The 26,722-nt window shown below is 34.7% G+C and overlaps 2 protein-coding genes across 4 annotated transcripts; one reads left to right on the top strand and one right to left on the bottom strand.

Annotated features, from left to right (window-relative positions):
* Positions 1-175: 175 nt before the first annotated feature.
* On the bottom strand, positions 176-13,104 carry LOC144561824 (protein PHYLLO, chloroplastic-like). 3 transcript variants are annotated; one of them, XM_078310922.1, is made up of 33 exons: positions 12,811-13,104; positions 12,046-12,126; positions 11,809-11,958; positions 11,506-11,716; positions 10,781-10,905; positions 10,263-10,343; positions 9,591-9,826; positions 9,090-9,508; positions 8,876-8,990; positions 8,533-8,649; positions 8,318-8,419; positions 8,160-8,222; positions 7,920-7,988; positions 7,701-7,805; positions 7,368-7,562; positions 7,075-7,173; positions 6,283-6,834; positions 5,866-6,090; positions 5,485-5,793; positions 5,312-5,379; positions 5,079-5,237; positions 4,751-4,876; positions 4,512-4,637; positions 4,239-4,353; positions 3,795-3,950; positions 3,192-3,446; positions 2,759-2,926; positions 2,326-2,469; positions 1,693-2,157; positions 1,184-1,468; positions 948-1,105; positions 741-848; positions 176-635 (listed from the first exon to the last, which is right to left on the bottom strand). In XM_078310922.1, the coding sequence occupies exons 7-33, from the start codon at positions 9,753-9,755 to the stop codon at positions 419-421; spliced, it is 5,085 nt and encodes a 1,694-aa protein (XP_078167048.1). In that variant the 5' UTR covers positions 9,756-9,826; positions 10,263-10,343; positions 10,781-10,905; positions 11,506-11,716; positions 11,809-11,958; positions 12,046-12,126; positions 12,811-13,104; the 3' UTR covers positions 176-418. The 3 variants fall into 3 exon arrangements, with proteins under 3 accessions (XP_078167048.1, XP_078167050.1, XP_078167049.1); XM_078310924.1 differs by lacking the exons at positions 9,591-9,826; positions 10,263-10,343; positions 10,781-10,905; ... (2 more) ...; positions 12,046-12,126; positions 12,811-13,104 and having other exon boundaries at positions 4,736-4,876; positions 8,143-8,222; positions 9,090-9,481; XM_078310923.1 differs by lacking the exons at positions 9,591-9,826; positions 10,263-10,343; positions 10,781-10,905; ... (2 more) ...; positions 12,046-12,126; positions 12,811-13,104 and having other exon boundaries at positions 4,736-4,876; positions 8,876-8,962; positions 9,090-9,227.
* Positions 13,105-18,701: 5,597 nt separating this feature from the next.
* On the top strand, positions 18,702-26,295 carry LOC144561877 (protein FAR1-RELATED SEQUENCE 5-like). Its single transcript, XM_078310975.1, has 5 exons — positions 18,702-20,570; positions 24,276-24,862; positions 25,200-25,366; positions 25,833-25,899; positions 25,987-26,295. Exons 1-5 carry the CDS (start codon positions 18,890-18,892, stop codon positions 26,026-26,028), a joined length of 2,544 nt encoding a protein of 847 aa, XP_078167101.1. The 5' UTR covers positions 18,702-18,889; the 3' UTR covers positions 26,029-26,295.
* The last annotated feature ends 427 nt before the right edge of the window (positions 26,296-26,722 follow it).

The following is a 26,722-nucleotide window of genomic DNA, read 5'->3' as shown; positions in this document are numbered from 1 at the left end:
GAGTTAGATTGAACAAATATGTGAGTTTCTACAATTTTTAAAAATAAATATGTAATTATTGATTTTGGAGAGATAAATATGTAATATTGGAACTTTTGAGGAATATAAATAAAACCCCAACTATAAGATAAGATCAAGGCTCATGTGTGAGCACGAAGATACACAACAATCGACCTCGAATAATTCAATGTATCTCCTAACTATAATATATAAATGACAAAATATAAACCAAAATTACAACAGAAGCAATACTTTATACTCTGTCATAGTAAAAAAGAAAACATTCAAATCAACCAGTTTGAGATTCAACTCCTCTAAACAAATTACACTCCTTTATATTTATTTAATTAATTTAATGGGTTCAAAGTACATGAACTTGTTTTCTTTGCAAAGTGCATGAACCCATTTTCAACTCAATTCAATTCAATTTTGCTAAAAAGCTTCTAATTGCGTGTATTAATGGGAGAGGGTTCTCAAAATGTACAGCATGGCCACAATCTGGAACTATAAACACCTCACACAAACGCTCCATTTCATTATGCATCTGGTATGATATATTTACGAATTTTGAATCCTTTTCACCAGCTATGAAAACAAGGGGCTTCTTGCAATCTTTCAAATCATCCCAAAGAGACCTGAATATGTACCAGTTCACATTCACTTAAATACTGGTACTGTAATACAAAAGTCATAAGCTTGCAATAGAAATGGTATATAACGAATCAAATCTGATAGGGTACCTTTGATTTGCTACACTTGAATCGTGTAAAACCTTCGCCAGAGATTCGACATGGTCATGCTGGGTACGACTCTGGAGAAGTCTATCAAAATGTGGGTGCTCTCTTAGGCTGAAATTATATGGAATTAATAAATTATCTCTTCATCAACTCAGAATCACCAAGATACATATTAAGTTAATTTTTAAAAATCTCCAGCTTGAGTGGTACCTTGACCATAACTTGGTTGAATACCAAGTTTCTACAAAATTGTGCAAACCATGTGATATAAGCAACTTAGCCCTTGATTTGTCGATTGCTTGACGTATCTTTCTATTTGATTCTTGTTTCAACCCTGGGCTTCCTGATATTATAACAGCTCCTTTGATCTGCATATGATATTTTAAGGATTTTAAAGGTTGCAAGTCAACTCTTCCTTTTTTTTCAATAAAAAAAAAATGAGATACCTTGTCACTGTTTAGAGCCATGTGCAATGCAATTCTTGCACCCATTGAGTAACCAACAAGAACAACCCTTTGTTCTTCAGTAGAGATTTCATTAATCAATTTTAGTAACAACTCTGAGATTGTTTTGACTGAGATGGTGCATTCTTGTTTTGCATGGACCTGTGATTTGCCGTGCCCAGGTAGGTCAACAGAAATCGTGCGTGCATCATTGGAGAGAGATTTCATTATGGGGGCCCAATCTTCACTCGTACCGAGAAATCCATGAAGAAATATGACTGCGTTTTTCTGCATATGACCAGTACTTAATTACTTGGATAGTTTTAATCAATTTATTAAGAGATTGGGTCTTAAATTTAGGGACAGTTGAACAACATTTTGCAAGTTGGATACATTACTGACCAACTAATCTTAAATTAATGAGGGTATAACAGTAATTAAGTGAATATCTCATGACAGTACAACAGTAATTAAGTGACTTCATAAAAAGAAGGTATAAGAAAATTTCTTACATTTGTATGCAAGCCAGCTTCTTTAACTCTAAAACAGGAAGACAAACCACCTTCATCAATTTTTACAGAATAGCACCCGATCTCTTCATTTTTGCAAAATCTAGATAATAATCTCTTGGAACCCCAAGAAAACCTCTCAATTATATTTTGAGCATCTTTCACTGAAGCCCTCATTTTTCCACCAACTTTTAGTACATTATTTATCAACCCTTGATCTATTATATCTTCCTTGATCCATTTATATGTACCCAGCCCATGAGCAAATCCATCATGAAAGTGTTTATTTCTTGTTTTGCATACATTTTCATATTGTATATGAAGAAAATATGAAAATTGAACATACATAGATAAACTTAAGCTACTTTCGTATGCACTACTAACAATTGCCATTTTGTTGTGTAGGAAAGCCCACTTTGCAATCAGTGCTGTGTTTTCAAAACCACCGACTCGGCTTGGCTTGATAACCTATATACATGCATGCAAATTACATGTATTTAATGAGTAATTCTTGACACCATATACAGTTTGAAATTTTAACTAAAGTCCCCAAGGGTTTTTTACTTCCAATAACAATGAAGTTACTTTTTAGAATTAGAACAAGGAAATGAAAAGTTGAAACAAAAAAATGCTTACTATAGCTGCTATTCCGGGATGTGCATATTTTTGGAGATGATTTACAAAATCTCCTTTAATAGCATCTAGGGCTTCATCTAGTGCAACAGGCAAGCCACTTTCTTCACAAAATTTTATGATATTCTCTTCTGCTTTTATAGGTTCCTGAAATTGTACAAAGAACATTAGGTTAACTCATGTCATGTTTATATGTTTATATGTTTATTTATGTTCAATACTTCAATTAATGTCCTTTTATGAAACTGATATCTACCAGTTTCAGGTCTATGTACTGGTATATTTAACTAATATCTTTTGTAATAAACTTCACAGACATTTATGGCATTGAATTTGATGGAATTAGACACCAACTATTAATCATTAATTAAAAGGAAATGTGAGATAAAAATTCTAAAAGAAAAATTTGGAAGGTGAGATTGACAGTAGGTCACACCTCGACATATTGTAAATTATACTCTTTTACAGCAAAAGAAAATTGCATGGCTTCTGCATAGCTCCACCTCCTATTTGCATCCACACGTATATTTATGCTATATCCAACTGTCTCACGTATTTTCTGAATAACCATGGCATCTTCAATAGGAGTTCTCCTACGTGCTACCTACATTCATATTTCTACTACTATTAATTACTATAAAATTTTAGTCAGATATAATTACTATTAACAAATTTGAAATCTTATTGTTTATCCCAGCAAATCATGTAAGGATTTTTCATTTTCTTTAAAGAATTATTCGGGTGTTTACTGAAAAGTTAAATTTCCATTTAAAAAAACCCTAATAAAAAGAAATAAAGGGACCATGAAGTGTATTTAAAGAAAACCAAAGGTCACACTTACAATACTAATAATGAATATAAATTAGCACCTTGAGTTTTACAGTGGAGAAACCTTCCTCTACTAGCTCCGAAACAACATATGCCACCTCAGATGGAGAACCATCACAATCCACAAGTGCACAAATCTCAATGCTCTTTTCATTCTTGGAATTACCTTCTTTTAGTTCTAGTCTATTGTTAATTCCCAATAAAAGATCAGATAGGTTACTTTTTCGTTGAGCAGCTAGTGCATTTAAAATCGCCATCTCTAAGCCACATCTCACACTTGGGAATATTGAAGACGGCTGTCAGAAGATTTCGAAAAAAAAGAAGTAAAAAGAAAAAAATATATTGTCATACACATTACAGATGAGCACTACTTTCGTTATATTTACCAATTAATAGTTGTATTCTTCTAAACTAAAAAAAAAAATCTCCTGCTATAGTACTGGTCCTTCACAGCCTGCACTGGAATCATGCCAGTACATACCAATCTCCAAAAATATATGGCTACTGAATTTTACCAGTGTTGACTACTACATTTTTATTTTTATAATTTGATGAACTTCATGCAAGTGGAAGTTATTTCAAAGGTTATGTGTACAGATAGAAAAAAGGCACATATTAGAAACATGAATAAGTGTTATACTCACTGGTATACCAAGGTTTCTCCAAATCCAGTGTGAGAAAGAGCCATTCAACAAAGGAAGAAGTGAATCGATCTTACATCCATTCATAAGTTGTATCAAAAACCGAACTTGTAATTCAGCATCTGAAAAACTCTCTTCATGTATTTCAATTGGCATGATCTGCTCAGATAATTCAAAATTTTAGAAGAAAAAACTAATTAATTTCATATATACTGGAAGAAAAAAATATAGGTAAATGTAAGTCATTTAGTAAAATATGATGGCCGGTGCCAAGACTTACTAGTACTGTTACAAGATAGTTGTGTCTCTTAATTTTCTTTCTTTTTGTTGGCATTTCAAATGAAAGAATCTAACAAAACCATTATTTTATTTACCAGTGCCATAGCCAGGACTTAACATATAAATTACTGGTACCAATCTCATAGAAAACAGAAAATTTTAACGAACCTCACCAAATCCTGTAGTGCCATCATCTAGTGTTACTTTCAATATAAGTCCCTCTCTTAATAAATTTTCATCTTCATTTATTTCTCCTGAAGTTGGCATTGTAGATAGTTTCATTCTATAATATCATAAAATAGAAAAAGCAAAGTGAACCAAAAGTTGTGAAAGTACCATCTAATATTGGTGAATAGTATTTTCAATTGTGTGCTTGTGCTTGTGCCTATGCGCATGTTTTGATTTTGGTACTATTTACTTATTAAGATAATAAATGAGTACCTAAATGATGTATATTCTGCCTTCAGGATCCTACAGATAGGCATGCAGTTTCCTTCATATTGAGGGGCCCACAAAATGTATTCCATTGCTTTGTTTGCTACATCAGAAGCAGAGTTCCTCAGTACGCTGCATAAAGATACAAAAAGGAAGAATATTTAATAAGAAAAAAAGAAAATCAGAGAATAAAAACATCAAAGATAATAGAATTTTGGTAATATAAGGACGGGTAGGGTTGAGACCGATGAAACTCGGCGTTTTCAGGAATGGAGCTTGCAATTTCTACTACTGAGTCAGTCGATTCGTACAAGCATCTTTGTAAAGCAATTTGAAGTTCTTGTTTTGTCCTTACCAATACATGCTTCACTCTGAAAAGAAAAAAGAAAAAAAAAAAGAGGGAAATTATTGAAAGCTTCTTTTCTTGATGATAAAAATAGTACACTGTCAAATTTACATATAAGCAATATATTTGTTAAACGAATAAATGCCCTAAATTATTTTTTTGGTAACCATAAAGCAAGACAAAGTGCTCTTATGAAATAACAAAGTTACAAAAAAGACGAGACTTACTTGTGTGCTGAACAGAGATGAGAGAGAGAGATGTCATGGGAAGTATAAAAAAACTTGTTCAAGATATCGGGTCGGGTTTCCTTTGCAACAGGTAGAAGACTAAAAATGGCTCCGCCATGGTTATTCACCACAACTAATGTTATAGGCTTCTTCCTTGCGCTAAAAAAACAATATACAAAGTCAGAAAAACCAATTAAAAATAAGGACCTAGAATCATGAATTGTGAATTTTACCGTTGGTTAAGGAGTGATAATCCATTTGTATCATGAAGAAAAGACACATCACCAACCATGCAAAGTACCTGAAATTAATATAATTGACCATAAGAGGTTTCTATTATTTTGTTTAAAAGTATATTATTTTAAGCAAAGTAAAACCCAATGACCAAAGACAAGAAATAAGGTACCCTCTTTTCAGAGCCAATTGAGAATCCAATGGCTGTACTGAGCAAACCATCAATACCACTTGCACCTCTATTTCCTGCAACTGGAATACCATGAAGACCTTGTTGCAAGTAATTTGTGGTATAAATGCTATCAGTAGTAGAGGTTACTGAGCCCTTGGCATACATGTCCAAGTCCCTTAATACCATGCTGTTACCTACGAACAATGCAGGATGGGCCCCACTAGCAACTACTTCACTAATCACATGAGCTACATATGGCTCAGTCAGTGCACTTTCACACTGGACTTGAAATCTGATCTCTGTTTCTATCTGAAAACAAAAGGTGAGATTAGGTACATTTTGAGGTATTAAATTAAAACTCTTCAGATACCAGTTTCATACCGCTGAATTGATTCCCTTCAATAGACAGCTCCATTCTTTCACCTTGTTTGAAAATTGAAATTCACACATAATAGCCACAAATTGAGACACAGAACTCTGAATTCGATAAGTGACAATGTGAGAAGGATCGTGTCGGTATGGGTGACTGTCTACCAGTATATAAGGAATAGGTGCACATGATTCGAGGAACTGGTTCATTCTTTTGCTAGTCAGACTGCCACCAATCTGTCATCAAGTATACACCAGTATATAAGGAAGTAATCTACAGATATATCTTTAAAGTTCAAATAGCCATCTTTGATAGATATTTCTTAGGTTTTGATTTATCCAGTTTCAAACAAGTAAACTTTAACACGTGCTACCGGCAAAAGAGAAGAACAAAGGAGACCAAACAAAAAAATAATATAAAAAAGCTACCTGTAAAACTACTTCTGGTTTCACCCAGTCCTTGAAAGTGTCTGAAAGCAAGGCATGATCCATACAATCCATAAAAAATATATCTGAATATGACAAAAATGTCCTCCTAACCCTTAAGCCGGACAACACATCGGCCACAACTGGCCATGATAGTTGTCTTGCAAGGAGTATCACAGCCCATATATCAGCCTCACTAACCAGCCTACCAATTACCATAATACCCTTGCTCGTCTCCTTTATTATTTCAATGACCTCCAGTAGGGTATCAGAATTGGTACAAAGGGAGAGGTTTTGGGGATTTATGTATTTGGTATAGGGTTTTTTGTTACTTAACCAATGGTCAAGGCCAGTCAAACAGTGGGTTGACCAGGTCAACAGGGAATCATGAAGGGGTTCCCGAAACTGACAGTTTATGTGAGTTGGGCCCATAGGGTTGTTAGTTGAAAGGTAAACAGATGAGTCAATGGTGGTTAGTACTGTTCTTGCAGAGATTTCATCAGTAGGTGGAGAGAGATTCCAAAATTGCCTTACAAACTTTCCAAAATGGTTGAGCTGAGAAGAAATTCATAAAATTTTGTTAACTTCAAGACCATCATATTATATTTTGTGACTGGTCTGAGGCATTCTGGTACAAACGTGATAATAATTGGCAAATTAAGGTTCTTCAGACCAAATTAAATTGATGCCTAAAAATTGAAAGTACGGGCAACTAACACTAGAATGAAAGTAACAAGCCCAGTGCCTTACTGAACCAATAGGTTCAAAATAAATGTGTTAGATATAATTTTAGACCTGATCAATTGCCTGGTTAGCCCCACATTCAAGCAGCTCTGGCGGTCGATCTGCAGTTAGTATCATAACTGGTATGAAATTCTGACTTGCCTCCACCACCTACACGTTACCCATTTATAATAATCAATCATGACAGCTACCCCAAGTGATGTAACAAATATGATAATAGGTTAACAAAAATGGCTCTTCTAAGGTAAAAAAATATTAATAGCAAGTGTTAAAAAGAAAAACTACTCATGTTTAATAAACAGGTAAAAGTGAAATAATGATAATAACATAAAGAAGAGTATTACTGCAGGAAGGAGATTAGAGACGGCGGTTCCTGACGAAGTGATGACGACAGCTGGCTTCTGGGACCCGCGTGCATAGCCCAGTGCATGAAATGCGAGAGATCTTTCATCATAACACGAAATGCAGTTTGTCAAAGGATGGCGAGCTGCATGAATGGCTAGTGGAGATGACCTTGATCCAGGTGCAATACAAAAGTACTTCAAAATTGCAAACAATGAAGAATAAATACAAAAAAAAAAAACAATCAACACCTTGCAAAAGCACTTCAATACCACTAATTACAGTGCATGACTAGTTCATAATAATACAGTAGAACTTAGAGAGAGAGAGATTACATTAATACCAAGCCTGACAAGCTCCTCCACTATAAGAGATGCCCATACCATGTTTATGTTAGCACACTCTTTTATTGAGAATTCACTTTGATTCAGATGGTGAAACTAGCATAAGAAGAAAGAAAGAAAAAAGAAATAGTGTCATGAAAATTATATTTTCAGTTTTAAAATGATACATGTAACACAAGAATAAACTGGAAGGGATTAAAACAATTTTACCATGTTAAAAGTAAAAGCGCAGGTCGGTGAAATACAAACATAGTACTCATCACAGGTCAGCAGCTCCTCCTGAGTAGAAAAAAAATAAGGAGAGAGAATGAATTATAACTATCTCTTGTATACATTTGTCTTTTACTGCCCTCTCAGGCTATTTATATAGCAAAATAAAGAGATAATATGCAAAAGATAAGATTCAAGATATACGAAGTATTGAGAAACTTACCAAAGTAAAGAAGATACCTTTTGCATACATTTGTCTCTTGTATTATCTATTCCAGCAAGAACTACACCATCCAAGCACACCTACATCCAAATATTCATTTAATTTAACTATTTAGAGAAGCTCAAAATAAATCTTCTTTGGAAATGGACACTTCTAAAGCAGCAAATTTACATACCAGATGTGAAATGACACCCTCTAAGACATTTTCTTTTGCACAATTATAACTCATCCATCTTTCTCTCTCATAAAAATTTGTTTGTGAAATATCATGCCCCATCTGTTAGATATGTCAAAAAAAAAAAAAAATGTTAAATCATCCCTTAAGAAATGTAACATCATAACCTAGACAATACAACAAAACGATACTAAACAAGTGCTACAAGTGCATACCTGGTCAAGAGACAACTCAAAGAAATAAACTGCGCTCTCAAATGATAAAGAAAATGAGTCATCCCAAATTAGAGTAGCAGCCAACACAGAGCACCCATTAAGCTCTCTCAGTTCTATCTGTTTTAAGGTCAAAATATCTTTATTATGTAGCTTATTTGGTGTTCAAATGAACAAGCAAGACTAAATTTGAGCCTAGTTTGGGTTAGATTGGGAACAATTGAAGCTCAATTTGAGTTTGTATTTTGGGAGTTAATCGAGGTCAAACTGGAATAAGGATAAATACATAAAACGAATAAATGAAGAAGAAAGAAAAGCTGTTTCTTAATTATTAATTAATTGTTACCTGGGGAATAAATAAATAAAATGAATTTGGGTCTTCTCCTTGTGGTGAAATATCCTTGGAGAGATTAAGGCCAGTGAAACCATAAGCCTGTGTTAATGCGTCAGGTGAAAGATATCTGGGGAGAAAATATATGTTTTCCAGTAATTTAATGAATAATTCAAGCAAGATTTGAATATCTGGAGAGAGAGAGAGAGAGAGAGAGAGAGAGAGAGACCTTGACAAGAGACGATAACCTTTATGCTTGCCACAAGAGCCATGGATGCAAATGGCATGACCAAAACAGGAGAGTCTTAGGAAATTATTTGGTTGATCAGAGGAGAAATAGAAATGAGGGTAAATAGGTAAATGTCTATGCTGAGACTGAGAGCACAACCAATCAAGGGCTTTAGCAGACGGTGGTACCAGTACCCGGTAATGGATGACACCACTCCCACTGGTATTGGTACCAGTGAAGGGGAGTTTCTGGCTTTGGCGTATGGCTTCTTTTAATTTAGCATAGCCTTCTTTGATGCTGAGACAAGGGCTGAGTTCTCGAGTCAAACACAAATCAACTGACAAACATCTCATTTCCTCTTCCTTTTCATCGTCGGCACAAATTACCAATCCATGATTGTGGGTCCCCATTGCAGTGACCTGAAAAAGAAATTCACAGAAATAATAAAAGATTGGTGTTGGTTGTGTAATTAAGCAATGGGATTGGGAGCAATGTTGGTACCTGGAATTGAGATTGGGAGCAAGTGTAATTGATTTTAGAGGGGAATTTGTCATGGAGGAGATGGAGATGAAGATGGTTTCTTCTCTTAATAATAAATTGAGTGGTAGAGAAGAAGAGAGGATGAGAACAGGCAAAGGGGTGTTGTACTGGTACTGGTACTAGCATTGTAAGATTAGAATCAGGATGCTTCTTCTTGGGTTGGAATCATGAGTGAACTAACTGCAATTGGTGAGTGCCTGAGAGAGGATAATGAGAGAGAAAATGCCTAAATATAGTACAATACAAAATCAAATTAGTTTTGCTTCGTAGTATTAAGAAAAGAACATTCATAATTTTAATCAATTCCATCTAAAAATCATACAAGTTAGCACCGAATTTAATTTTTTCATCAGTAATCCTAGCAATACAAAAATAATTTTCCAATACAGAGACTTTCTTCCCCTCAAATGCCAGTATTTCCATTGGAGACGGATAGCATCATGTCCACCGGTTTAACAAATAATTGTGCATTATGGAAATTTAAAAATTCAAATTTGATTCTATTTGTTGTCATTCAAAAAATTTTAAAATGCAATATTAGCTAGATTCCCATTCAAGTAACATACAATTGGTATCCGTATCTACAAGCAGAACTAAAATTAAAATTATTTAATAATTTTTTTAAGTACTTACAATTGTATGTGAGATGAGGCCAATTATGAAAAATTGAAAACCCAGCACTAAAGATGCGTATCACTGAAGAAGTCAGAGAGCCTGGAGGTCAAACCAAATTTAAGATTCAAACAATAATACAATATACATATTATATCATTTATGCAGATTGAAATAGTAAATTAAGTCTGATCTGCAATGACCCAATATTTGTAGCTGAAAATAATTTCCAAAATGGAATTAGAATTGGATGTAATGCTAGGTCACTAAACATTTTGTTAACTAATTCCAGTTCAGACATGATAAGCTTGCTAGATGCTCAGTAAATTTAAAACCCAGCACTCAAGATGCTTAGTAACAGTAACAGTAAAAGTATATAATGATAGCCATGCATCCCAAAACAGATTGCCGGTACTGAACCAGTTAGGCACCAACTAATATTGCTCCCTGAAGTTAAAAAGAACCAAAAAACCTTTATTCATTAACAAAAATGAAAGTTTGACAGCAATAAAAAATAGATGATGCATATGAATTGATACCTGATTTTTAGTGGATATTGGCTGCCATGTTTCTTTTCTCCAAAGGAAAAAGGAAGGAAGTCGTCTAGTAGCAGATGTAACTCTAAGTACTCAACTCAGCTAAGAACACTCGGATAAAAAATATCCTGTAAAGAAAAAAATATGAGAAAAAAATAAAAACCCTCGGCCGAAAAACGCCAACTAAAGTAGTAAACAAAACAAACAAAAAGATGAGAAGAAAAAAAGAAAAGAAAAGGTAACAACTAAAGGAGACGAGCATGCATACCGAGAAATTCGACAGAATCAACGAGGAAAGCAAAGCAAAGGAACAGTAAGAGAGAGAGAGAGAGAGAGAGAGAGAGAGAGGGAGAGACGGCGGCACCATGTCCCAAAATAATTAAAAAATAAATCAGCTGTTATTCCAACAGGAACCTATTATTTCAGTACCAACTGCTGTAATTTTGCAATATGCAAATTTAAGCTAACCATTTTTTTTTTAATGTGTGACCTGAACAAAACTTAACAATTAAGAGCAAACTAACAACAGATTTATTTTCAATTAGTTTAACAAAGAAATTTGAACTTCATCCAGCGCATTTAGTTGCAATTAATTTAAGAGGGCAATTTTAACTTAATGGGAGGAATAATATGCAATGTTGAAATAAGCAAGAATTATATGCAGTGTTTAATTAGCGGAAAATGAAATCATCTGTTTCGAGTAAGGAGAGTAATACCGTAACTCTTACCAGCGACGGCGACCAATGGCAGTGGAAATTGCGTCCTCTCTGCAGATTAGGATCAGAGAAATGGGTTGGCTATGGAGGACCGATAGGGAGTGGGAGACAACAGAGAACTATAGGCCAATCGAAGAAGGCGGTGGTAGCGGGAACACATAGCAGGTTCGTGCTACGTGTAACGCACGGGAGAGGAATCGATATCCAACCCTACTAAAAAATTCTAACAATTCATAATATGAATCCCATGAATATCAATGTGTTCAACATCATATAACTATTCTAGATCACAGATCAACAGCAATTTGTATTCACCTTCAAATTTTCACACTTCAAAATCTCATCAACTGCTAACATTTGTCTTGTTATGGCTGAAATATTCTCTCTCCCTTTTAGTAAGTATTTCGCTACTAATTCTTCACTTGAGAGGGACCTCAGTTGTCCGTCGTCTAGCCTCCTTTCTGCCTGTTTAAATAATAGATAACAATATGGAGAACTTAGAATATAATCACTTGGTTTCTTTTTCCTTTATATGGTTACAAATTATTTCACCTGCAACTGCAAAAGCTTGTCAGCATATATTTGTCTGCCTTGCTCTTCAAATATAGATTGAGAAATATCGACCTCTACTATCTAGAGAAAGAGGAAAAAAACAAAAAAGCTAAGATTAATCAAGGATATACAACACCATCTATTAGAAACATGGTGCATGAAGACATGCCATATTTTTTTTGATAAAATAAAAGAAAATATTGTCAATAAAGCTATAACATTTCATCAGACAAGTGGTTTGTGACTGGATTGGTAGCTACAGGCAAGAACTATACAATAGCTCTAATTGTGCAATGAACAACAATTGACTCTTAATTAAATCCCAAGCCTAATGTCTTCGACTTACATCGATCTTATAGATAGGATATGCAAGAAAGGTGAAATTGAGAAGGAATTGGATATTCCTAATGACATGATTTGCAAAGGACACATGAGCCTACAACACTCCCACAATTGAGTTGCGTTAGAAAGGTGAACCTTAGAAGGCATTCAATTTTCAACAAATAAGTTAACTGGTTCAGATTTCAACCCAATAACACATGACAATGGGATGAGCCAATTTTCTCCCAAACCAGAAATCTATTTTATGAATGTGAATGAACGAACATTTAAATCAAATTTCTGAGAAACGTACAAATCTAATTTTAGCTCAAACTTACAAATATGATTCAAAGCATACAATCTACAAACCTAGAAAACTAATTACAATGCCAAACGCAGGAATCTAATTTCTGGAAAACCTAAAAATCTTGAAAATCTACCAACCTGATTTTGAACGCACCGCTGGGACTGCTTTCCTCCCTTCTAGCTGGAATATTAGCAAAAAAAAAAACGGAAAGAGAGGCCGTCGTAAGTTGGAGCAACTGGCGACGGGTCGGAGACGGGAGAGAAGAGACGAGACAGAGGAGATGGCGGAAGAGAAGAGAAGGGACAGAGGAGAGGGCAGGAGGAAAAGTTTAGGTTAGGCAAAAGGCGGAGGCGCGGGTTTAGGTCTGGCGGAGGCGCAGATTTAGGTCAGACGGAAGCGGAGGCGAAACGAAGGGCTGAAGAAATGAACGGAGAAGACGAGAATTAACGAAAGAAGAACACATGTGACTCTAACGGATCTGAATCTATCACAATCCGTTGATCAAATTTCAACGATTGAGAAGATGACACCACTTCAATGAACAGTGCCCAATCCTTCCAACTTTATATATACTAGTTAAGTACCCGTGCGTTGCAACGGGATTGAAATATTATTTTGATTACTTTCTATAGATGTGATTAATATTTATTTGATTTTTTTATAATGTATTAATCAATAATGAGAGCAAACAAGAATCTTAGTGTTTGACTCTAAAAGTATCCAAAATGATTACACATTTTTAAAAGAATTATAATGACTTTTTTTGTAGTAGAAAGGAGATTGAAATGAATTAGAAAACACAAAAAATTGCTGAAAAAGGACGCAGCCAATCGGCTCAGCAAATAGAGAAGAAATGAGCAGCCGAATAATAAAAAAGGAGACCCTAAACACAGTTGTCTTGATATTAATAGAAACTAATTCAATCTTTATTTCTTAACCACTGGGTTTTAATTTCTTCGCTTGCGAACCAATCAGAGAAAGAGCAAGTTCTATAAAAACAATTTCTTCACTTTTCCTTATATAAAAATTATGTTCTTTTTTTTTTCTTTCCAATTTCTTAGCTATGAAACTTTTTCATTTATAAGGACACAAGATGTGTCTAAATTACAACTTTTAAGAGTATCTTCAACAGTGATTGCTTATGGATTGTTTATCCTGATGTGTCAATTGTTTTTGTAATTGCTGGGTTGTATGGCTATTGCTTATTTAGCAATTGTTGGAAATAATTGCTTAATAAGAAATCATTTTCTAAAGATGAGTTGGCCAAATGTTTAATTCTTATTGATCAAATGTTTAATTCTCAATTGTTTGGTTGATTGCACCAATGCAGAGTGAATTGCTTAATTTTTAAAATTTTCATAATTACTAATTTAGCAATTAATTTCAATTGCGGGATTGGAGATGCTCTAAGTATAATTATGATACTTTTAGTTAAATTTCTCTATGGAATATCGTTTAGATAAGTTCTTGTGATAGCAATCTTTTATCAAAACAGAATGACCCAAGTCATTTGCCTTGAAGAAAATCATCTGCATGTTTTTTACATTAGTTGACGAATTTATGAACATTAAAAATGCCTGAAATTGCAATTATCTGTAAAAAAAAAAAAAAAAAAAAAAGCAGCATTTGTGGCATCATAAACCATTACAATCTGCTAGATGTTGCTAGATACTTGGTACTGTGTACTTGTGTTATTATTTTTTCGACTGTTTTATTCACGAAATTAATTGAGGTGTCATTGATAGATTTCCCAGCACTCAATATATTTCCTTCTATCTCTAGTTCATCCTACAAGGAAAAAAAATAATACTGTACTGGAAATTTTAAAATAAATGGAGATATGCATGAATAAAAGGTCACACTTCGACTGGGTCAAACATTGAATCTGTACCAATGGTACTGAGACGATGGGTCCGACTGACTCATTGCACTGAGATTTTTAAATTTGCACATCTTGCAAATTTAACAATTATTTCATGCACAACAAAATGTAAACAACAACAATTTCTTGCATGAAATGTCGGATAAATTTCAACATTTACAGCTCAAGCATCTAAAGTACAACTTATAAGATAAACCACACCTACAAGATCATCATCATGAAGCAAAACCCTTTCAATACCCTAACTGTCAATTCAGTAGAAGCTGAGAAACAAAATCAATTACCTGCAAAAAAATCAGATAGAAAAAAGGAATTTATGAAGCTGAAAGGACCTAAACAAAGAATTTCGCAGAAAGTAATTACAGCATAAGTGTGTTACTTCCCATTTTGAGCGTGATTTTTTAACTTAAAATCAGGTTCAACACCGTAGACACCACACATATGTTACCACAACAGATCTTGGACAAATGTGCATTATGTGTCTTCATTTTAAGCTATGTTTCAAGCTAAATAAAAAATATTAATTGTTAATTTACCTTTAATTTTAACCAGATTAGACGATTATGTTTCGCATTTTTATTTTCAAACATCATAGCTACACATTTATAACAAATGCGAGTTGTATTTGTATCCAGCAACCTTAAGGGCAGTGGTACAAATCATTTATGTTGAAAACATTCATATCGTTATTAATGGGGACAAAATAGAAGCCACAAATTATATAAGACGAGTCTTCTGTGGAATCCTCGAAGTCAAACTCTGACCACTTCAAAATGAAAAAACAGAGAGAAAAAAGGAATACCAAAATTGACAAAAACCAGGGATTAAAATGCAAAAATTGCAAAAAATCTTCTTGTCAGTGAAAAGAGAACCACTGATTTGAATTCTGCCTTGATTTTTTATATCTTTTTACACCTTTCTTCTAAGAATTCGATTATCATCCACTGCTGCTCCTCTCTTGGCATACCTCCGTTCCCAAATTCCCGTACCAGTCTCCTAATTCCCGTACCAGTCCTTGTAGCATGAACTTAATCTTGTACCAGTATCCCTACTCTCACACCAGTATCACCAATCTTCACTGTTTTCGACTGATAATTTTTGAAAGTCTCCACTTTTCCCATACCAGTATCTCAATTGTCGTACCAGTATTGCACTGCTGCTCCTGTATCGCCCTGCCTTCCCTGTGCTGGTATCAGTTTTATATGAATGTATGAAATTCCATCTAAACACCTTAATGTTTTGACCTCGCACTTTCCTCTTTTTCATTTTATTCATAGAGATGGTTATGGTTTCATTTCTTTTTTCTAACTCTCCTATAGTCATACCGAACAAAAGGTTATCAGAAACGAAAGAAACTCTTATTTATATGAAAAGGTCATCACTTTATGTTTATTTACAAATCTGTTGAGTGTATTTATATTCTTTGATGAAAAGGTCATCACTGAAAACAGTAAAACTTTGTGCATCGACGTTAAATGCATCTTTCAAGGTGAGATCAACAGAGAAGAGATCAATATGCAGAGAAAAATTTCAAAAATCAAAAAATTGTGAAAAAATAGGTATCTTCCATGTGGAAAAACAATAAAACCAATCCGAGAGGTATGAACTCACGGTATTCTCATAAACTCTTTTTTAAACCGAGTTGAGCATGAAATAGACAGAAATAGAAGAGTTATATGACATGTCATATGAATTGACAGAAGAGTTGTATGACATGTCATATGAATTGAGAGAAATAGAAAGCTAAAGGAAAAAGTACCTCACAATAGATGAAGAACCCTTGTGTACTCACAATATTCGAGCTCGGAGATTGCACAAAAAGACCACGGTCGATATCGCTGAAATGAATAAAATGAGAGATATATAGGTGTGATATATAGAGAGAAGAAACATGTCAATTTTAAAACCAATGTAACACAGTTTATTTATAGGTACTATCCTAGTCACAGATACAAAAGAGGAGCAAGATACAAAAGATCATCAAAATTCTAAAGGAGAGTTGGTACTATCCTAGTCAGTTTATGGTATGCTAATTATGCATCTTAATCCTTGCATTTTTTTTACCATTATAACAGTGAACTTATGGTGATGGAATCAGGTCCGTCCATGATATTTATTGTTTTTTCAAATAATTTTATGCACAAGTGACCTCATATTCATCATTATTCACAAGCTGTAATTTCAAAAGTGATGGAATCAAGGAATGCTGTAATTTCAAGGTGATGGAATCAAGTCTATACAAGTGACCGCATATATTTCAAAAGTGATGGAATCATTATGCACAAGTGACCTCATATTTATCATTATGCACAAGTGATGGAATCAAGTCTGTAATTTCAAAAGCTGTAATTTCAAGCTGGAAATCCAAAAGCTGTAATTTCAAGATGAAATAATAATGTTCGCCTGCAAGTTGTGACGAAGTTGTTTGAAGCTGTCACTCAAGTCTGCAGGTCCTAGAACAACTACTTTATGTGAGCTATCTTGAACAAATAACAGATAATGATAAAGAAAAAAAATTCAAAATAATACACTTCAAACTTGCTAGTGCAAGTAAGGTGAAGACCTACATCATTGTTATAGATGTTCTGTGCAAGGTGATATTGAGAAATCAATGGATTTTCTTGTTGACATGCTTTCTAAAAGGTGTCATCCTAAGACGCAAAATTGATGTTCTAATCTATAAAATGGATGTTCTAATCAATAGCATTTCTTATTGATGTTCTAATCAATAGCAAATATGTTTCTCAATTCTATAATTAAAATAGTAATTCTATAATCAAAACAGGTGCTATGTAGTTTACTCTCTCTAGGTATGTATTCCATTGATGTGCTGGATTGTAATACGAATTATGCGATTCAATGAAAACCTCTCTAACAGCATATGTCAGATTTCTCAAAAAAAGACAGGTTCAAGTTGGTCAAACATGCACTATACAAGATCTGACCTAAATAGAAGTACAGCATGGTTTGGTTAACCTTGTTTATACATAGCTCCTACCTAAGCATATACTTAGTTCAAATTATAACCATAAAAATAACTCACAACATATATTGCAATATTGCTCTTTACGATTTCCTCGAAGTGCAACTATGCCTTTCCGCCCTCTGTGCCGGCTTCCTGTACATAAAATTTGACAACGTGTGAAAAATTATACATTTGAGAGTATAATTTTAAAGTGGTACTGGTACAGTGGCATTGGTATAATTTTTGCTAGATTGCAAGGTATTGATACTGGTACAGTGACGGTACCAGGATCTATTGGAGAATGAAGATACCAAGTATTTATTGTATTGGTATTAGGCATTATGGCAGAGGCATGTGGCTTTGGTAAACACTGGTAGCCAAACGATCTTTTTTTTTCCATTGATGGGCTGTATTTGTATGGAGTAGGTACAGGAAAGATTATGCTCATGGACTTATTCCATGTCATGATAGTAATTAATGTACTGGTTGAGCTGGTTTATAAACAAAAAAAAAATATATATATAAATATATATGAGGAGGGTTCAAATGCACCAATTTTTTATGCTCCAAATTTATTCCAAATCCTCAACCGCTTGTTTCATTTGAGATGAACGCCTCAGATTTTCTCTGCCTCAAATTCTTTGTTTCCTTAAATGCGCGGTAAAGTTTTTCCATTTCTCTCCAGTGAACAAAATAGGCAAGAAATCATAATCTATTGTTCTCTCCATTTCAAAGAGATCCTTTTGATTTCTTCCCGTGGACCCAAGTTGCCATGGTTTCTCCTTCTCCTCTTTCTCCAGTAAACGAAATTGCTACTACAGTTGCTCCCTCCGCCATGCCCACCACCGAACCAGTCATGCTTCCGATCTCCGTCGAGTCTTCATCGCCACCATCTTCATTCTCTTACGTAATCTACTTTTTTTTTTTTTAAAAATTTCAATTAAATTTCTTCAAAATGCAAGATAACGAAATTTAAATATCAATCAAGATGGTTAATTTTATCAACAAATGGAATTTCCAATGAGAGCACTTGAAAATTTTCTTTCAATTTACTTTCTGTGTGCAACGTGCACATGAAAATTTTGAAATATAATTGTCTCTGAGAACCTAGGCAGCACCAATAAATGAAATTTCAATTTATTTTTTTGCTAATCGAAATCTAGTCAAGTCAATTTGGGTTCAACCAAAAACCAAATTATGTACTCTTTATGTATGTAGATTGGAAGCATTGTATTTATACAAAATAATTAATATAACTATGCAAAATAATGTTCAAGAATTTGCATACTTATTATAATAAAATTTGAATTCAGAAATGTATTTATACAAATTCTCATTAAACATTGTTTTATAATAGGATGATGCTTATATGGGTGATGAGATGGAAATGGAGACAGATTTTATTCGCGAAGATGATACAAATAAGAAGAGTGCTAATGATCATGCCCCATGGAAAGGCATGGCGTTTGCGTCACTTGAAGAGTTTGAGAATTTTTATTACAATTATGCTATTTCAGAGGGATATACAGTACGGGTAAGGAGGACCACCAAATTTGCACATACAGATAAAATTTGTTACCGACAGTATGTGTGCTCTTGTGCTGGATTTTGTGAAGAGAAATCAAATGATGTTGTTGTTTTGGATCAAGAAAAAAAGAGTAGAAAAACCTTAACCCGTAGAAGTGGTTGCCCAGTATATATAAGTGTGTCAAATAAGAATGGAATATGGAAGGTAGGAAAGAGTAGAAAGGAACACAACCATCTTTTGGTGAGTCCCAATAGTCGGATATACTTAAAACAACCGGGAGGGATGCCGTCTGTGGCAAAAAGTCTAGTGGAGAAGTTTAGCGAAACAGATCTTCCTATTGGCAGAGTGCCGGATATTGTTAATTGTGATGCAAGTATGAATGTTTCACAAAGAGATTGTTGGAATCATAGAAGAGACCTTAGGAGGAAGAATTTGGACAACGGAGATGCACATGCTGTGGTGCAATATTGTATTGAGAAGAAATCACAAGATCCAAATTTCTTTTATGAAATCCAAACCGATGAAGAGGATAGGATGATAAATTTCTTTTGGATAGATTCGACCGCTCGTCAATACTATGAGCGGTTTGGCGATGTGTTGGTCTTTGATACAACTTATAAAACTAATAAGTATAGCTTGCCTTTGGGAAACTTTGTTGGAGTCAATAACCATACCCAATCCATCATGTTTGGTTTCGTCTTGTTGCAAAATGAGCAAGAAGAAACATTTGTGTGGTTATTTGAGACTTGGCTTAATGCGATGGGTGGTAAGTTACCGATATCAATTCTCACGGATCAAGACCGTGCAATTGAAAATGCAATAAGAAAGGTTTTTCCGACTGTTTCTCACAGATTTTGCCTTTGGCACATCATGAATAAATTTTCAGAAAAATATGGTTCCCTTTACAAGGATAACTCACCATTTTCTCGAGAAATGAAGAACTGTTTGTATCATTCAATCACTACTGAGCAATTTGATAATGAATGGAAGAGGATTATGAAAGACTATAAGCTTATGGAGGATGAGTGGTTGAATAATTTATTTGATATTCGGCAATCATGGATTCCCATTTACAACCGCACCATATTTTACGCTGGTATGAATACCACACAAAGATGTGAGAGCATACACTCTTTTTTTGATTCATTTCTTAACAAAGGCACCACTTTGAGAGAATTTGTGGTTAAGTACGAGCATGCTCTTGAGCATCGATATAGGGCGGAGCATGCAGAGCGGTTTACTTCAATATACAAAACTCCAATTTTGAAGTTGAAATCTCCTCTTGAAGAACAAGCTGCTGATGTGTACACACGAAAGATCTTCAGTTCATTTCAAGATGAGCTCATGGAATGCCCAAAGTTGAAGAAAAAGAAGTTGGAGAAAAGTGGATCCTCAAGCAAGTATAAGGTATCAAGTTTTCATAATACTAAGGATGCATTTATTGTAACTTTGGATGTTGAGGCGTGGGAGCATGTTGAGACGTGGGAGGTCTCTTGTGAGTGTCACTTGTTTGAATTCAAAGGTATATTGTGCCGTCATGTTGAGACGTGGGAGGTCTCGTAGGGGGTAGGGACCGTAGGGTACAGCGGAAGGACATCTGGAGAAAGGTGTAGGTCCGATGTCCATCGGATCTAGTTTGGTTTCGATGGGCAGATATACCGTCTAATTTGCTTCAGGATTTGTGCACACGAATATTAAACTAGACGCGAAAGTTCTGGCGCGAATCCTAAAGCCAATTCGACGGTGAATGAACCCGTTAGAACCAAAGTAGGTCCAGTGCCCATCGGACCTACTCTGTTTCCGGACTCAACTCTATCGGTTGAGTTGTTAATTGGTTAATTCTGTTTAAAGTAAACTATGAGAAGTCAAAACAAAATGTTTTGTTGGGTTTTTACTTTTTACAGATGAAAACCGAATAACCAATCTACAAATACCAGATTCTACTTTAGTTTGTTTGATTTAACTGAATTAGTATGGGAAACGCAACTTATAAGCAATAATATGATTACTAACTAGCTAATTTATGTATTAATATTATTAATTTAATTTTGCAATACTGATACAGTAATTACTACTATTTAAACTGTGGAGGTTTGTCACCATTAGGCATTGGATAATTAAATTTAAACTGGTATGTCATGGCGGTCTAGCTAGATCTAAAAGCGATCATGGTACTGTTGAAGAATTAATGCATTAGTCACGCGCGCAGTTGCTTGCTTGCCTGCCTCGAGTAATCTATATTAATTAAGGATCGATGCTCATTAAGCTAGCGGTAGGTGGTGTTTAGTCATTTAATACATGACGGCACAATATACCTTTGAATTCAAACAAGTGACACTCACAAGAGACCTCCCACGTCTCAACATCCTCCCACGCCATCCAAAGTCACAATATATATGGATATGATAACCTTAAAAGTTAGGGGAAATTTCATGTCTAAACAACAGATATATAATATATCTACTATTTAGATATGATAACCTTAAAAGTTAGGGGAAATTTCATGTATACTCCTCAAAAATTTCAAAATTAGGTATTTTCTCCTCTAAATTTTGAAATATCATATTCTCCTCTCTAAATTTCAAAAACTCACAAATTAATACATTTTATTGTTTTTTATGTTAAAACACATTCTAAATTTATAAAATATCCATTTTATCGTTTCATTAAAAGCATAAAACGCCCATTTGACACAAATTTGAATCTAAAGGGTTCCTTTGTCTGAACTGCTTTAAGATCCGTACTCGTTAGATCAGCACGGATCTTGAGCGAACACGCACATATATTAAAGCAACATGCACAGATTTAATGTGTTGCGCGTGGATCAGGATTGCTTTAATATTCGTGCGTGCTGGATCAACGCAGATCTTGAGCGAACATGTACATATATTGAAGCGATGTGCGCGGATCGGACGGTATAGGAACTCTTCAAAATCAAATTTGAGTCTGATGGAGCTTATTATGTTTTTAATAAAGGATAAAATGGATATTTTCAAGCTTCTAAATAGCGTTTATAGCGGTGTAGCGGGGAGACAAAAAAAAAAGCTTTAGCGAATAGCGGAGCTATAGCGAAAGCTATTATAAATAGCGTTTTTTTATTTCAAAAATTATATTTTATATTTCTACTAATAGTAAAAAGAGTGATGCTTCTATGGACATAAGGGCCTATTTGTAAAATGAATATATTTTTATTTTCAAAGTTCAAACAGCCGATCCGAACCGTTCATCTTGTTCTCCATATTAATATATCTTTGGAGACCAAATTTTACATTTTTCTGAATTTATTTACTATTTATTAAGATGGGTATAAAAAATATCAAATTCAGACCATTGAATTTTGTACCCATCTTAATAAATAGTAAAAAAAATCAGAAAAATGTAAAATTTGGTCTCCAAGCACATATTAATATGGAGAACAAGATGAATGGTTCGGATCGACTGTTTGAACTTTAAAAATAAAAATATGTTCATTTTACAAATAGGTCCTTATGTCCATAGAAGGCTTTGCCTAGTAAAAATGTCTCATCAAGAAAAAAATATCAAATTAATTAAGAAGTTCTAATATTATTCATATTAAACCAATACAAAGTTCAAATTGTCATTCAAAATATCCCTAATTCAAAAACTATCGATATATTTTATATTCAAAATATACCACTACCATATATTAATGCATGATACAAAATTTAATTGATATAGTGGTATAGCCCGCACATGTTCCATTGTATTGATATAGCTTAATAAAGTAAAAAAAAAAAACCAATCTAGATATTAAGGTCCATTAAAATTGCAAAATCATGTTTTCAGAAAAAAAAAATTGCAAAATCATAACCCATGTAGCATAGCGGACCGCTATTGCCGCTATTGCCGCTACGCGCTATAGCGGACCGCTATTACCGCTATAGCGGTCGTAGCTTGATTAGCGCAGTTTTAGCCCGTAGCTTAGCTTTCTGGGTCTAAAACCGCTATAGCGGCGCTATAGCTTCGCTATAGCTAGCTATTTAGAAGCTTGGATATTTTATAAATTTCGAATGAGTTTTAATATAAAAATATAATAAAATGTATAAATTTGTGAGTTTTTAAAGTTTAGAAGGAATATGTAATTTCAAAATTTAGAAGGAAAAAATACTTAATTTTTAAGTTTTTGAATTGTATACATGAAATTCCCTCTAATTAAAATTAAAATTAAAAATTATATTCGTATCCGTATCCGTATCATATCACATATTAAATTTTTCTGAGAGTCAAGAGGACCCGGACTCGGAAGCGGGGGCGTTCGAAAGCCCATCGGACCAGAGCTTGTTCGATGGGCATTTCTACCGTTCGATTATGCATCAAGATTCGTGTCATCAGATGGATCTCCACTTGACAGAGCGCTTCGTCAAGTTACCGTCGCATCATCTGCTCTCTCACTCCCCGTTCCACTCGCAAGAAGCAAATTCGCTCTCACGCTCGCTCCCTCCCTCCCTCCCTTCTCTCTCTCAATCGCGGAAGAAAATTCATTTCCGATTCTTTCAATCAACTGAGCGGACCGCCTCCTCTCCTCCGAATTGCTTAGCATCGCCCCTTCTCTCTTCTTCAGCTCAACAAAATAGGTATCTTTTTAATCTCCCTTCTTAAGAAATCAGAGACAGAGATACTCGTAGAAATCAAATGCGTAATCCTAAATCAGTACATTTTGTATCCCCGCCAACTTAAGAACCCATCTTTCTTGATTTAGATCTGAATTCTACCCAATCTGATAATTTTGAAAAATCAAATGACTTGATGTTATCTGAATATGAGTAATGAACTCACAAGTCATGCATTTTTTTTTTGTTAATCACAATATGTATAATTACTTGTTATGTGTTATTTTATACAAATTAGGTCATCTATTGGCATTTTTTTTGTGATTTCTTCTAGTTTAGTATGCTGGTACGCATAATTGGGTATGAAGTGGATACTAGAGATATCATATTCTTACCTCACAAATTTCTATGGTTTTTTTTAATCAGTCCTAGTCGCCTCTTTCTTCTCACAACCTTGTCAGATCAATGGACCAACCATTCTCACCACCTACACAACAATGTTCGTTATTTTCTGCCGTCTCTTCTCATGACACCTAACATAAATACAAGCCTTTTGGAGCCAGAATTACAATAGCTACCTCAACCACAGCTTGATTCATCAATCCCTTATCGACTTGTTTAGGAACTTATTTGTTTGATTGTACAATTTCTGACAGAGAAGCAAAAGGTGGCAAGTGTGGCACCGAGCAAAAAGTCTGACGAAGGAGCAACTCAGAAAGAAACTGAAGCAATTCAGAGAGAAACATCTCCAATCGAAACTGGCAATAAACAAGTCGACGATACCTTTACCCCAAGTAGAAGGTCGGACAGAGTAGTAACCCAAAATTCAACTCGAGGAAATGAAAGAGAAACATTGGCGACCAAGCCTGGTGCTAAACAAGTAGACGGTGACTTTACACCAAGTAAAAAGTCTGACAAAGGAGCAAACCAAGCAGAAACATCTCCAGCCAAAAAGGGTGCTAGACAAGCTGATGGCACCTGTACCAGTGCCAGTAAAAATGGTATTGCTGGTGTCAAACGAAACCATATTTGCGAGGAAAATCAGCAGAGCCCGACAAAGGCCTGTGGGAATCATGAAAGAAAACAAGTTAGGAGTAAAGAGAATGGCAAAGGGACTCTAAGAAATGCAAATGATGCTTCTACATCGCATGCAAACAACACAAATGTCAAAATGAATAATCGATTTAGTCATGTGCCAGTACATAAATTTATGGATCGAAATTCAAGTGCCCATACATTTGAGGTTTGTGGACTTTACTGTAGCAGTACTATATTGAACGTGTTGTGGTCTTGCCTGGTGCTGGACTGCTGGTTGAGCTAATGACCGACCTTCTATTTCTTTTATTTTTTTTCTCATAGAATTATTTTTGCGTGAGATCTGAATTCGGCAGTGTAAACGGGACAAACAACAATATCATCCAAAAATGCATTTTGCCTACTAATTTAAAAAACAAACAAACAAAGAAACTTCAAAATTGAAAATCTTTCCCGTGAAATGCTTTTCAGTTTGACTATGTTATAACCAGGAGATTTGAGCTTATAGTGTAATAGTCTTTTTCCTTCCTTTTTGTGATTTGAAGTGGAATGACTCAATAGATGATGCACCCAAAATGGAGAATGCTCAGACTGTTATGCAGAGTAAAAGAACCCAGCAAATACAAAATCAAAAAGGTCAAATACCTAAAAGAAGACGGGTGCTCAGATGGCAGCCTCACGAGGAAGAGGCCTTGAGAAAAGCCGTAAAGGAGTATGAACATTTTTTATCCTTTTTTGAGAAAAGAATTCTTTTAATGCTTGCTTGTCTGATCGTCTGACCTTAAGTATGGCTGTTATTATTTACATGGTAATACTTCCTATCCTCCTATGTTTCAGACAAGATAATTTCATTGTTCCTATAAAACCTCATGACGAGTCACTCATCTATGAAACACGGGATTATTACGCAGGCTGTATAAAAGAGTTGTATACCTTGTATATCGATAATAGTTGATAACCCCAGTTTTCTTCTTATTGTTAGTAGATACCCGATTGTTTCCTTCTTTCTTCTTGCTCCTCTCTGTATTAGTGAGTGAAAGAATAATTTCAGATTATATTTTTTTAATGTAAGGTGCTTGGTACATTCCTTATCCTATATGGTCAAATAAGCCCCTCTTGTTTTGTTGTGGTGGTATAATTAGTAATTTCTAACATAATTTTTGTATTTCGCAATCAAGGATTGGGAAAGGCAACTGGAAGGAAATTTTGGATACTTACCCGGATGAATTTACTGGTCGAACTGCAGTATGATATTTTTTTTTCTCAAACTAAAGTCAAATTTTCTATCATGAAGGATGAAATATTTTTAATATAACAAATATATTAACGCAGGTTGACTTGAAGGACAAGTGGAGGAACATGACCCGTTATTGAGGTATATGCATGGTTGCTGGTCTTTCTGTTTTTGTGTGTGTAAGAATATCATAGGAGTAGATAGGGTGTTAGGCCTGTTGATGTTTCTAAAGCTTTTGTTGTAGACGTTGTTCATGGGCTCTTTTTGTTCTCTTCCGCCTGTTCCATATTGCTCAAGTTATTTACCATTCCTCCAGTAATACTGCCTCCAAGTTTTCTTTGCAAATAGATAGGGTTTGTATTAGTATATAACTTTATTACAAAAATTAAAGGGAGATGCGTTTTGAATTCTGCTTGCCACTCAGATGTCCGAGAGAATTTTTACCGATGGTGCCTCTGAATAAGGGTAGTACCATGTTTTTGTTTTTCCTTCTTTGATGGATGCATTGATTTTCTAGGGAATGTTTACAGGCAGAAAGAAGATTTCATTAGATTGGTCTACTATGTGCTTTGGTTTTGTTATTACTTATTAATATAGAACCTGTAAATTCAAGTTTTTGTACATGTTTGACTATGCCTCATTAACGGGTGAGGCTGAGCCGAAATTGTCCGGGACGAAAAAAAATTCTCTTGGGAAAATTGCAACTGAGAACCAAATCGTCTCGGTTTTTTTTTTTTCTATTCCATAGCTATGTTCGCTGTGACCCCACTACATGTGAATGTTAGATTATATTCGTCACAGATCCACTCCTAACTTAGTTGGGAGTGTAAACGG

Source organism: Carex rostrata, chromosome 11, assembly GCF_964058835.1.
Source record: "Carex rostrata chromosome 11, lpCarRost1.2, whole genome shotgun sequence".
NCBI lineage: Eukaryota > Viridiplantae > Streptophyta > Magnoliopsida > Poales > Cyperaceae > Carex > Carex rostrata.
This window is presented reverse-complemented; position numbering and strand designations above follow the sequence as displayed.

Excerpts from the sequence above, each read along its gene's own strand:
- LOC144561824 (XM_078310922.1), bottom strand. The coding sequence starts at position 9,755 with ATGCTAGTACCAGTACCAGTACAACACCCCTTTGCCTGTTCTCATCCT. Across the intron at positions 1,469-1,692 it reads AAGCTGGCTTGCATACAAAT|AAAAACGCAGTCATATTTCT; the intron begins GTAAGAAATTTT and ends GGTCATATGCAG. Across the intron at positions 636-740 it reads TCAAGTGTAGCAAATCAAAG|GTCTCTTTGGGATGATTTGA; the intron begins GTACCCTATCAG and ends GTACATATTCAG.
- LOC144561877 (XM_078310975.1), top strand. The coding sequence starts at position 18,890 with ATGGGTGATGAGATGGAAATGGAGACAGATTTTATTCGCGAAGATGAT. Across the intron at positions 20,571-24,275 it reads TCACTTGTTTGAATTCAAAG|AGAAGCAAAAGGTGGCAAGT; the intron begins GTATATTGTGCC and ends AATTTCTGACAG. Across the intron at positions 25,900-25,986 it reads AATTTACTGGTCGAACTGCA|GTTGACTTGAAGGACAAGTG; the intron begins GTATGATATTTT and ends ATATTAACGCAG.